Source organism: Thamnophis elegans, chromosome 3 (assembly GCF_009769535.1).
Source record: "Thamnophis elegans isolate rThaEle1 chromosome 3, rThaEle1.pri, whole genome shotgun sequence".
Classification (NCBI taxonomy): Eukaryota; Metazoa; Chordata; class Lepidosauria; order Squamata; family Colubridae; genus Thamnophis; species Thamnophis elegans.
This window is the reverse complement of record NC_045543.1, coordinates 118,598,899-118,612,282: the sequence shown is the minus strand read 5'-3', so window position 1 is coordinate 118,612,282 and position 13,384 is coordinate 118,598,899. Positions and strand designations below refer to the sequence as shown.

Below are 13,384 nucleotides of genomic sequence, written 5' to 3'. Positions count from 1 at the left end.
AGCAGTGATAATTCCAGTGGTAATTGGCACACTGGGTGCTATTCCAAAAGCACTGGAATTACATTTAAAACAGTTAAAAATTGACAAAATCACCATCAGTCAAATGCAAAAAGCCACACTGCTTGGAACTGCACGCATATTACGAAAATACGTTACGACGTCCTAGGCCCCTGGGTGGGGCCCGACTAGTAACCAATGCCAAATCCGGCGAAACAACTGGCCGCTGTGATACAATTGTATAATAATAATAATAAGGGACGTGGTGGCTCAGTAGCTAAGACTCTGAGCCTGTCTATCAGAAAGGTCGGCAGTTCAAATCCCTAGTGCTGCGTAATAGAGTGAGCCCCCGTTACTTGTCACAGTCTCTGCCAACCTAGCAGTTCGAAAGCATGTAAAAATGCAAGTAGAAAAATAGGAACCACCTTTGGTGGGAAGGTAACAGTGTTTTGTGCCCCTTCGGCATTTAGTCATACCAGCCACATGACCACAGAAACGTCTTCGGACAATGCTGGCTCTTCAGCTTTCAAAGAAAGATGAGCATTGCCCCCTAGAGTCGGGAACAACTAGCATATATGTGTGAGGGCAATCTTTACCTTTACCTTTAAGTAAAATGATCCCCGATATTTTTTTAAATGGAAATTGTTATATGCATTTCTATTGTTATATTCAGTTGGCTGCTTTTAGCAAAATCCTTAGATTATCTCTATAATGCTGTATACTTGTTGGGAAATTACTTGCCATCTATTGTTTCTAAATTGTATCTCTTACAAACAATTAAATATTTATAGTGTCTCTAAAGTCTTTTAGGTCATTACTCCCAAAGACTCTGGGTTATATTTTTAACATAATGGATTATATTTCTTTTCTCACCTTTCTAGACTTTCAAAACATTCAGAGTACATAAGTTTTATTGCTCCACACCTTTGTGAATTTTTTCTTAACAGCCTATCTTCTCGTTATTAAGTTTCTTTTTTTAATTTCTTTTTTACTTTTTTAGATAATGGTTTCTTAAAATCAGTATTGAAAAGAAATAATCCGTAGTACAAAATTAGCATTATTTTCCAATATAAATTGACATTCCAGGATAAATTGACAGCAAAATCTGTGTACTTCCTTTTCCCCAATTTATGACTGCTTCGATTTACAACCATGTTGAGCAAGTTCCATTATGCTCGTAAGCCAAGGACTATCTATAGTAAATTGTAGGGAGCATAGAAGCATGGTATATCTCCGTGTTGATTACACATCAAATTTCTGTTTTAATGTCATTTGTAATCTAAATGTAAATACTTGGAAAAAGAATGTATAGGTACTATACATATTGTCCAAAGCATTGCAAGATACACCTTTTCATCTAGTATTTGTATTATTTATCCTAATATCCTGTTTCCCTGAATATAAGACCTACTCCAAAAATAAACCCCAGCCTGATTTTAGCATGCTCCTAATATAAGCCCTACGCAAAAAATAAGCCCTAGTTAAGGTGGGGGCATGGCCAGCTCTGGAGGGAATGGGGACCAATGGTGTCTGGCTGCAGCCTGCACAGCACAGGTGAGTTGATTACCTGTCCAAGCAGCAGGCAGAGGCAGACGGAGGCACGCAATCCAGAACTGCTAAATTTTAGGCAGCCAGCAGGCAGCAGAAGTAGCCTGCAGTACTGCACTCTAACCACTGCACCACCAAGGCTCATAGAAAGCAGTGGAGCAGATGTAGAGTTATATGTCTGCTTCCTCTGTTCTTAATGTTAATATTGCATTTCATACTTAATAGTACTCATTTTTTAAAAATTGACAAATTGCTTGATTAGTATTTTCATATCAATAGAACGTTCAGATGGTATCTGTTTTTTCTTTTGTCTTTTTATATAAAGCTTCACCCATATTAGTTATGTTCATTAACAGCTGTGGCTATGCAAAGCCTAAAAGGAATTTGAGTGACTGTCTTCCACATGATTTTCTCAACATCACACCATACTCACATCTAAATATAAATTGCTTTGCCAATTATCATACAAGAGTAAATCTCACTTGATAAAAATACTTTTTAACTGAAAAATGCAGATGTTGCTGAGAATGTTCTAAAATGTTGGCTCGCTTTAAAGAGCAACTTAGAACAAAAAATATATTTTATATTTTTCATCACTTCGATGTGTGCCATTCTTTCGTTCTTAATAAAACGAAAATGCTATGTTGTTGTCATCATTTTGCATCATCTTCCTTAATGCCATCTAATGGATTTTTGACTATCATTTTCTTTACTGGGAGTGGGTAGAGTAGAATTGTTCCTTTCTTAAATGCTACAAAAATCAATGCAAGGAAATGAAAGGAGCTGAAGGAAAGAAGATGGGAGCAGACTGTTAATTGAATCTCAGTTCCATGCTTGGAGCAAAGCCCAACTCTCTTCAGTTCAGTAAACGCAGCTCACTTTGGAATTCTTTATTTCAACATTACACATAAAAGTGGATTTTAGAATCTGAAAACATAAGAGTTTTAATTTGAATTGGATCATTACATGACCTAACTTTAAAATTCGGGGTAAAAATACAATTAAAATATATTAAAATATTTATGAAAAATAAAATTAAGAAAAAATTGTCAACTGAAAAAAATTCTGCTTATTTATGACCACATAGTTTGAACTACAAACTATTGGCATGTATAGATCTAACCACTCACCAGTATTCCAGTCTATCAAGACTCAATTAAATGTAACTCCTCTAGAGATTGAAGAATATCTTCACTGTGCTTACATGTCATAGATCTTAAAGCCAGAGCATGTGTTAGACTTTTGAAGCTTTTTAAAATGTGAGCCTTTAATTTACACTTCAGATTTGTGATTTGTGCTTGGTTTTTTTTATTTGATGAATGCGGTGTGTTCTCAGCTGAGAAAAATTGGGTCAGGCATTTAACTAATGCAATATTAGATATATCTTGGGTTCCTACAGCAAAAACAATTACAGTAATAAAATTACTATTGAATGAATGATTACATTATAAAGTCTAATCTGGGGTAAACTTAATGTAGATTTGCTTAAAGTAAAATCAACAGAGATACAAATCAACTATTATATTTATTCATTCAAATCTTCTCAGCTGAAGCAACTTATCATAAAATATCACTAAGTGTTTGCATAACTATGTCTTGATTAGAGATTGCAAAAAGATTCTAAGATGATGATGCAAAAATAGCCCCTTGGCATATTTGTGTGTTATTTTCTGTTAAGAGTGGAAATAAACAAAAGAATCACTTGTGGCCAATTTGATTTGAGTTCTCTAGAGGATATATTATATAGAGGATTTCTATGTGGTCATTAAATAGTAATGTGTTTTCAGCCGTAGCTACAAATTCATTTCTTGGAAATCAAATTAAAAAACAGATTATACAGGCATAATCTTTGGGATGTAAGCCAGCACAGATCTGAAGAACTTGCAGAAGGATGGATATAAAATCAAACATATTTATCTTTGTAATTTAAATCTTAAAAGCTATATTAGCATAGTGTAACAAATATGTTTGAGGCAATGCCACTCTGATAATATCAAGCCCCATTTCTACATTGTAAAATTAAATTTGGCAAATTTGGAATAAAATATGTATTGTTACATATGGTATCTTGATTGACTTGAATAGCGTAATCATTTGAATGGGATATAATACATAAATATAATAAATTTTAAAAAAAAATTCAAAGGGTAGACTTGGTAGACCACTGGGTCTCTTTCTGCCATTGGTTTTCTTAGTTTCTATATTAAGAGTTCGTTTGTTAGTAAATTCAAACTATCCTGAATGAAAACATTTTAGAGGGCCAACTGAAGTTTTTCAGCAAAGCAAAAGGAATGACCTGTTTTTCTTCTTTTTGTGTAGAGAGGTGGAAATACCACTTTCCATGTTGAATTAGGAAGATGACAAAGAAATAGCACTGCGTGGTGATATTTTTACTTGTATAAGAAATGTATAAGTCACCTCAGTCTCAAAGACGTGCTTGTTTAGCAGCATCAGCAATTTAGTCAATTCAATAAATGCAAGCTACCACAGAGAATGCCTTCTTTTGAGAACCCACCCATTTTATTTCTTAAAAGGTGGAGATCTTCCACAGGGATCTTCTGGTCATGTAGACTGAGCAGGATAGTGGAATTTGCTTGGGATGTGAATTTTAAATCTTGAATTATACATGGAACCATGCTAGAAGTCAATTCAGTGCCTTCAGCAGAAATATATCACAGTCATGAGGCTTCTCAGCAAGCATATGGGCTGCTGCATTTTGCATTAACTGAGTTTCCAGGTGCTCTGCATAGGCAGCTCCACATAAAGCAAATTACAGTAATCTAGCTGGAGGAATAAGCCTGTGAGTGACCAATCTGCAATGCCTTATTTTGAGCATAAGAGCCACAATAGTTGCCCTAGTGGAGCCAGATGAACTCATTCTTGACCATGGTCTCCATCTGCTTTTTCAGCAGGAGCCATGAGTTCAGAAGCACTTCCAAATTGCTAATCTGTTCGCATTATTACATTAAGATGATACAGCCCCAGAATCAACAGCCTTCTAAAGAAATGGTCATTCTGTCTTCTACGGTAGGGTCTGAACCTGTTTCTTAATGAAACATATACGGTCACTCATCTCATGTATTGTAACTCTGAAAGAGTCACAACTATAACAATAAAAACAACATTAGCAATAAAATGAGCTCCCTTCACAAAAACCTTCCAGTTCTTGGCACTCTAAAACAACCACTCCCCAATACATAAAACAGTCACAATCACTAGACGCCAATCTAAACCTGTTTTGGGGAGAAAACAGATTTTTAAGACTTGAAGGGTATGGATGTTTTGGATCTCCATGGGAGGCTGTTGGTGAGAACTGCTACTAAAAAGGCACGTGTCCTAGGTTCCACTGGATAATATTTTAGGGAAAGGATCTAAGGTGTTTACATTAACTGATTAAGTGACTTAATACAATGGGCAAATATTGTCAGGGAGTCTTGAAAACAACCTCTCCCCGGAAACAAAATGGAAGCCAGTACAGCTCATACAGCAGTAGTGTGATTTGTAATTTGAGCAAGCCAAGAGACATAAGAAATTGTGTGTGCCACCACATTTTGCTGCTATTGTAACTTCGGTCCAGGATGATCTTTAAAAAGCTCCATATAGATTCCCCCAATTGCACACCAGCTCTGTGTAGAAGAGAGCTATCAGTTGAGAATCAGAGATTACATTTCACCAGATCCAGAAGGGTCAAAGATCCAAAGCCTTTACAGAAGGAATAGCAGAACCAGGGTGCAGAGTCAAAAGAGGCAGCAGTCTAGAATCCCTAGTCACCTAAAAGTGGACTAAATCCAACCCTTGAATTTCATTTGACTTATCTAGCTCCATTAGGAGCTAGCTGTTGATTAAAATACTCCTATGCATAGGTTTTTAGCAATAAATCAGTTATTATTGGACCTTCATGTGTGGACTGGTCTTTTGCACCTATCAAGTTTGTCTTATTAGGGCTGAGTGACAGCCAATTCTTCCCCAACCAGGCCCTCATATATTCCAGACACTTAATCAATACCTGAACAGCATCACTGTCCCAACCAGGAGTGAAAATATACAACTGGGTACAATCAGCATGCTGATGATAATTGCACTCTATTGTCAAATGACCTTATTAAGAGGATTTATGTAGATATTAAAAGAGAAGCAGTAAGAAACCCAAACCATTTAGAAGGGCCTAGATTCAGGCCTTATGTCCACCACTATGGAAGAAGAAACAGACTCACAGAAAACAGTTCTCCCCACTCCTAGTCCTTGAAGCCAGTCCAAATGGTTAATGGTATCAAAGGCTGCCAAGTGATCTGAGAGATCCAGGATGGTTGGTCCATCCTGATCCTGAACACTCCAGTAGTCAATCATAAGTGTAATTGATATTGTCTCAGTACTATAACTCAACTGAGTAAAAAAGCGCCAGATAATGGGCTTCATTCCATGCTGCAACCAAGGCCTTAACTGAACCATGCACCATGCTTCATGGGGAAAAAAACACCCTTTGAAACCACATTAAGTCTATCAGTTGTCCAGGATGTGCCAAACGAATAGATATTTTTCACCATCCAGACCTGGTCAGAACTTAAAGATTGATATCATCATATTGATATGCATCACCCCTGCCTTTACTCGCATATGAACTTACTGTAAGTGACATCCCATTCCTAATCCATAGGGTTCAATATGACGTCGGCCCACCATTTGCAGCTATAACAGCTTCAACTCTTCTGGGAAGGCTGTCCACAAGGTTTAGGACTGTGTTTATGGGAATTTTTGACCATTCTTCCAGAACTGCATTTGTGAGGTCACACACTGATGTTGGACAAGAAGGCCTGGCTCTCACCCGCTGCTCTAATTCATCCCAAAGGTGTTTTATTGGGTTGAGATCAGGACTCTGTGCAGGCCAGTCAAGTTCATCCGTACCAGACTCTGTCATCCATGTCTTTATGGACCTTGCTTTGTGCACTGGTGCACAGTCATGTTGGAAGAGGAGGGGGCCAGCTCCAAACTGTGCCCACAAACTTGGGAACATGGAATCATCCAAAATGTCTTGATATGCTGAAGCATTCAGAGTTCCTTTCACTGGAAATAAGGGGCCAAGCCCAGCTCCTGAAAAACAACGCCACACCATAATCCCCCCTCCACCAAACTTTACACTTGGCACAATGCAGTCAGACAAGTACCGTTCTCCTGGCAACCGCCAAACCCAGTCTCGTCCATCAGATTGCCAGATGGAGAAGCGTGATTTGTCACTCCAGAGAACACGTCTCCACTGCTCTAGAGTCCAGTGGCGATGTGTTTTACACCACTGCATCCAACGCTTTGCATTGCACTTGGTGATGTATGGCTTGGATGCAGCTGCTCGGCCATGGGAACCCATTCCATGAAGCTCTCTGCGCACTGTTCTTGAGCTAATATGAAGGTCTGCATGCCTAGGTACTTGATTTTATACACCTGTGGCCATGGAAGTGATTGGAACACCTGATTCTGATTATTTGGATGAGTGAGAGAATGTTTTTGGCAATATAGTGTATATTGAGATCACACTTCACTTGCACAATGAAGTCTCATTTAAATAAAGGGAACTGGACCGCACAAGAGGCAGGTGAGTGTGTGAAACTTTATTTGCGCAAGCAGGGGATCTAGATTGTGCATGCAAAATCATCCACCCAGCCACTGCTTGCTGCTCTCGCCAATGCTGCTCCATGGAGCCAGAAAGGTTGGGGATCGCTATTGTAATACACTATGGGTTGTATATAACTCTAAGTGCTATTACTCTACTGCTACAGGATTTTTGATTGAAAGTTCTTTCCTACTTCACTCTTCATTTCTAGTAAAGTTTATAGAAACCATAAATTAACCCTCAACCCCGGTGCGCAGCATGCAAAACACTGCCCCCTCAGGTCCATAGAAAAAGCTCTCTCCACAGAACCGGTCCCTGGTGCCCAAAAGGTTGGGGGCCACTAAATTAACCCACACAAGTTTCCTTCTTTTCCTTTGTGCATTTTCATTTCCATATATTGGGCATACATAGTTGTAAAAGTTATAAAATGAAATTATTTTTTATAAACTGTTTTATCAAATCATTATATTTATTCAGCAGGTTTTCAGAGTACAGACTCCTTCACACGAAGGCATTTTCCACATGCTGCTCACAGAATGGATTATATGGACTTTGAGGACGATAGCCGTGGATGGCGATTTGACATGGACATGGTGATCATCTACATTTATGCCATCAACTGGGTCTTGGGATTTATCGTGTTTTGTTTTCTTTGCTATTTTTTCTTTCCTTTTTAAGGATTTCTGTTCCCTATATTGTATGTGAGTGGCAAGACAAAGAAATAGACAAATCTGGATTAAAGAATGCAGATGGTATACAATCTCTGGTCTACTGTATAACACTGATAAAACTGCACAACAATCATTTACTTTGGTTTACTAATTATTATTATATTTTGAAGTTAAAAAATATTTGCATATTAAAAATGTTAGATTGCTTTTTCTAATACCTGTTAAGATGACATGGTGCTTTGAGTCCATAATTGCAATTTGTACATAAACTTGGGCAGGTTCATGAGAGTATTCATAAAGCAGATAAACTTTACTGATTAGCTTCAACTACTACCTGGTATGTATAAAATACATATACAAACTATCACCTCACACTTAATGGTTTCTGTAGATATAGTTCACATTAAATGCTTACATTCGGTTAAAACATTTTTTCTCATCAACTTTGGAATTCAGTGTGATATTTTTATATTGGTGCTTATTGCATATAATGGTCATGTTGAATCTAGCTTTCCACCTCTTGAAATCATTTCAGGAGTTTCATGAGAGATTTTTTAAATAGTAAAATGTGTTATGTACTTTAAGATATATGGTATATGACTTGGGAGAAATTTGTTAGAGAAATGTGTATAGTGCCTATGGTGGTCAGTTTTTAAGCAGAGACAATTTAGCTGCCTTTTTATTTGTGGATGTCTATCAAATTACTCAAAAGACTTGTTGGTTTGCCTTATTGATCAGCAGTATTTATGTTAAGAGCTGACATTAAAGAAACAAAAATCAAATTTTCAATTTTCTACCTATGTATATAGAATAATTGAGGAAGGAAGGAGCACTTTATTCTAATTTTATCTAGTTTTAGTTAAAATCTGTATATTTTGTTGTGTCTAATGTTTTGTGATCCTTAACCCAATTTCCCCAAATTTGGGAAGATGAGAGGAAAAGAGAGAGAAAAGAAATGGCCAGAAAGAGAAACTCAGAAGCACCTTTGATCCTTGTTGCTGAAAATATCTGATCCCTGACTCTTATATGATGTTCCTATAAATTCTGTTTGTAAGAAACCTTGAACTTCTGACCTCTTGGCTAACTAACAACCTTGACCTGGCTCTTGGAACTCTGGCTTGTATTTGGACTATTCTTCTGTGTGCTCCTATTGAAAACTAACTCTTCAAGTAAGCTTCTGTTTTGTTTACATTCTTCGTTTGCTGTTTATCTCTTCAGCTTTGAAGTAAAATTGCTAATCTCCATAGCAATCACATTTAAGTATGTGTGATTGAAACCTAAAGCAAGGTACAAGATTACAGTCTGACTCAAAAGTTGAAACCAGAAGTTAATGAAAATCAGCAGGAAAATCAGCAGGAGTCTACGTTTCTGGGGAAAGCTTAAATTTAGGATTATGGACCAGATTTTCTCCAGGAGTCATCAACTTCTTTCACTTCTGGAACAGTTTCCATCCCCCCAAATGCTACAGAGTGATACCATTTCCAGCTGCCTTGAGTTACATGAACAGAAAGTAAAAGATGAAGTTCAATTAAGTAATGTATAATTATGCAGTATATTTTCTTTTAAAAATGTTTGCAGATTGAGGTAAATTGTGGAAATACTTTTAACAGTTTGGAATATTGTGAATTGTCGGAGTTGGACATGACAAGTGTCAGTCTTGAAAGTATTAATGATTGAAAATGGTACCTGCAGTTGATTAAATGTTGGGGTCACATTCTTGATTGCTATTCTTCATATATAAGTGACAATTCTTTAAAATTACTGGCCTAATTTATTTTCAAAATACAGTGTAACCTTTCTATCTGAATAGTCATGATATTAAGTAAATGAAGTTTATCTATGAATTGAATTCTCTAAAATACTTATTTCTAGACTCCAATAAATACAGTGATTTTCTCAAATGTCTGAATCCAGAAGATTGGATATATACTATAATCATAATTAGTATAAAAATTTATTCAATTATAATGGCAAGAAATGACTTTGATTCAGGTATATGTTACTGAACAACTGGTAATAATACTTCCAATTTGAGAAAAGCCAGAAATTTTAGCAGTAGAAATTGGGAACAATTAATTTATTTTTAATTCTGTAATTCTTTGTAAATACAATTCTGAAATATTTAGGCTTAAGTCTGTTTGTAAAGTAAACTATCATGAATATACCATTGATATCCTAGTAAGCCTTCTGAGACTTGATTTTAATTTTTGGAATATTTTTATCTATAATGTTATGGTGCTCATAGTAACTTTTAAATTTCAATCACTATTAAGAGTGTTATTGTATGTTTGTAGCAATTAAACTAAGGTTTTTTTTGTAAATATATAGTGTTAACTTTCATTTTTTAAGAATAGAGAACTAAGAAGGAATTGCTTTTTATATAAAGTGAAAAGATTTTAATGATATGCAAGCTCTGAAAAATTAAGGAGTTCAACAAATTTTAATTGTAAATTTCCCATTGCATATCTGCTTTGCAGCACTAAAATAGAATGGTGATTATTCATTTTATGAAGATACTGGAATACTTGCTCTCTAGCATGTGAAAACTAACTCACTATTTTTCAAAATGCTAACCTAAAAATACAAATATTTATAAAAAGGAGAAATTACCTAAATATCCAAATATGATGTGAAAAATATTACAAAAATCAGCTTTGAAAAGTAGGCCAGGAAACACATGAAAGTTTGTGAAAATGTAGGAAAATGGCAGAACTGATCAACTTAGACAATATAGGGTAACTAGATGAAAGGAAAAACAAATGTATATGATTTATATCTGGCCTATTCAAGGCAATCAAAAAGAGTTGTGTGATCAGGGTATACTCTCAAATGTTAGAAAGTTATTTGGGGGGGAATCACATTATACAATCAAATATATCTGCCAGAATAATTAAGATAATTGTTATCCTGAGAAAATCAATAACCTAGTTTTTGGACAATAATCTGATCAATGTGAGGAAAGATTGAAGATACCCACAGCATCTTTTATGCAGTTTTTTTGAAAGAGGTTTGCTATTGCCTTCTTTCTGGGGTTAAGAGACAGCAACTGGTCCTACATCACCCAGATGACCTCATGCCTAAAATGGAATTAAAACTCATGGTTTCTTGGTTTCTAGCCTGGTGCCTTAACCATTTTGTCATTATTAGAAACAAATTAAAAATAGTATTGTTCACAATGTATGATTTATAGTTGAATTGACACTCAGCTGAGCCCAGCAACATTGGTATGAACTGATTTTTAGTAATATTGTCTTTAGTTTAACCAGATAAACCTAGTTTATTATAGCCAGATTAGATAGGTTGTTGCTATTTCACATGATTTCCCATCTTGTCACATCTTCAAAAAAGGAAAAAAAATAGATCCAGGAAACTACAGACCAATCAGCCTGACCTCAATACCAGAAAAGATTCTGGAAAAGATAATCAAGCAACAAATTAGCAAACACCTAAAAGTAAACAAAGTAATAGCCAAAAGCCAATATTGGTTTGTCAAAAACAGATCATGCCAGACTAATCTTATTGCATTCTTTGACAAAGTGACAATAACAATAGCAATAGCAATAACAGTAGACTTATATACCGCTTCATAGGCCTTTCAGGCCTCTCTAAGCGGTTTACAGAGTCAGCATATTGCCCCCAACAACAATCCGGGTCCTCATTTTACCCACCTCGGAAGGATGGAAGGCTGAGTCAACCCTGAGCCGGTGAGATTTGAACCGCTGAACTGCTGATCTAGCAGTCAGCCTGCAGTGCTGCATTTAACCACTGCGCCACCTTGGCTCACAAAATTAGTGGACCAGAGGAATGCCGTCAATATAGTTTACTTGGACTTCAGTAAGGCATTTGATAAGGTAGACCATAACCTACTACTAGATAAAGTAGAAGAATGTGGGTTAGACAGCATCACCTCCAAATGGATTCGTAACTGGCTGACCAACCACACACAACGTGTAGTCCTCAATGGAACTGCATCTACATGGAGGGAAGTATGCAGTGGAGTACCCCAAGGCTCTGTTTTAGGCCAGTACTCTTCAACATCTTCATCAATGATTTGGATGAGGAAATAAATAGGGAACTCATCAAATTTGCAGATGACACCAAGCTGGCAGGAATAGCCAACACTCCAGAAGATAGGTTTAAAATACAGAAGGATCTTGACAAACTTGAACATTGGGCACTATCTAATAAAATAAAATTTAATGGTGAAAAGAGTAAGGTTCTACATTTAGGCAAGAAAAACGAAATGCACAGGTACAGTATAGGTGGTACCTTGCTCAGTAGTAGTAACTGTGAAAGGGATCTTGGAGTCCTAGTGGACAACCATTTAAATATGAGCTAGCAGTGTGCAACAGCTGGCAAAAAAGCCAACACAGTTCTAGGCTACATAAACAGAGGGATAGAATCAAGATCACGTGAAGTGTTAATACCACTTTATAATGCCTTGGTAAGGCCACACTTGGAATACTGCATTCAGTTTTGCTCGCCACGATGTGGAAAAGATGTGGAGACTCTGGAAAGAGTGCAGAGAAGAGCAACAAAGATGATTAGGGGACTGGAGACTAAAACATGAGGAACGGTTGCAGGAGCTGGGTATGTCTACTTTAATGAAAAGAAGGAATAGGGGAGACATGTATCACAACCTGCACTATTTACATTAGTGTGTAAATTTTAAAGGCAATAAAGTAGGACAAAACAAACAAATCTTAATAAGATAATATTCAGGGAGTCAAAAGAAATGTTCAAGTGACTGTTTCAAGTCCCTTGAACAATAGTCACCTTGCTACATCTCTAAAGTTTGTACGGTTCGGAAACTAGTTAGTTGTCAACTCAAATGTATGTAAAAGTATTTAGAACTGATTCTATTATATAAAATTTACTATGGTTTTATTAGTTTTAACATTATGGGTTAAATGGTTAAAATACTTCTGTTTATGTGTGCGGAATTGAACATTAGAAATACATTTTTAGCTAAAATTTTGGGCACAAATTAAACCCATCTGCTTAGATTGGCTGTATTCCAATGATTGCATAGTTTATCCTTGGAAGTGAATACATATTTTAATTAGCATAGTTATTGATTATGGTCCATATTCTGTTTTATTTATTCTGTTCTGCTACCTTAGTTTCAATTAAATATTTCTTTTTCTATGATATATTAGATTTTGTTTGATTAACTTAAGATCTGTTTCTATCCTGCAAATAAATTCAAATATAGTGACTTCCTTTTAAACTCTTTCTATCAATGTCACCATAAAAGATAACACCGTTGAAGGAATCATGGTGTATCATGAGAATACTGTAAGGAACTTGCATGCCATGTTAGTATCATCAACAGTCCTCTATTTTTGGAGGATTTTAAATGCTGTGAATTTATTAATGCATTAAAACAGATTTCATTCCTTCTACCAAAAACTGGTTATCTCTAAACTCTCTAATTTTCCAAGTTTCTAACAATTTGCTTCTCACTCCGAAGGAAAGAAGCCATGATGAAAATAATTAAAAGGTGATGTGCTAAATATATTCAGTGTAAAAAAAAAGTATCTCAAAAAACCATGACATAATTTTC

General features: G+C 36.1%; 1 protein-coding gene across 1 annotated transcript in view; it reads left to right on the top strand.

Moving 5' to 3' along the window:
• Positions 1 to 7,824, top strand: part of RNF180 (ring finger protein 180) — a 50,238-nt gene extending 42,414 nt beyond the window's left edge. Inside the window, 1 exon segment of the mRNA XM_032213877.1 lies at positions 7,628 to 7,824. Coding sequence (XP_032069768.1) covers positions 7,628 to 7,824 — 197 coding nt within the window.
• The last annotated feature ends 5,560 nt before the right edge of the window (positions 7,825 to 13,384 follow it).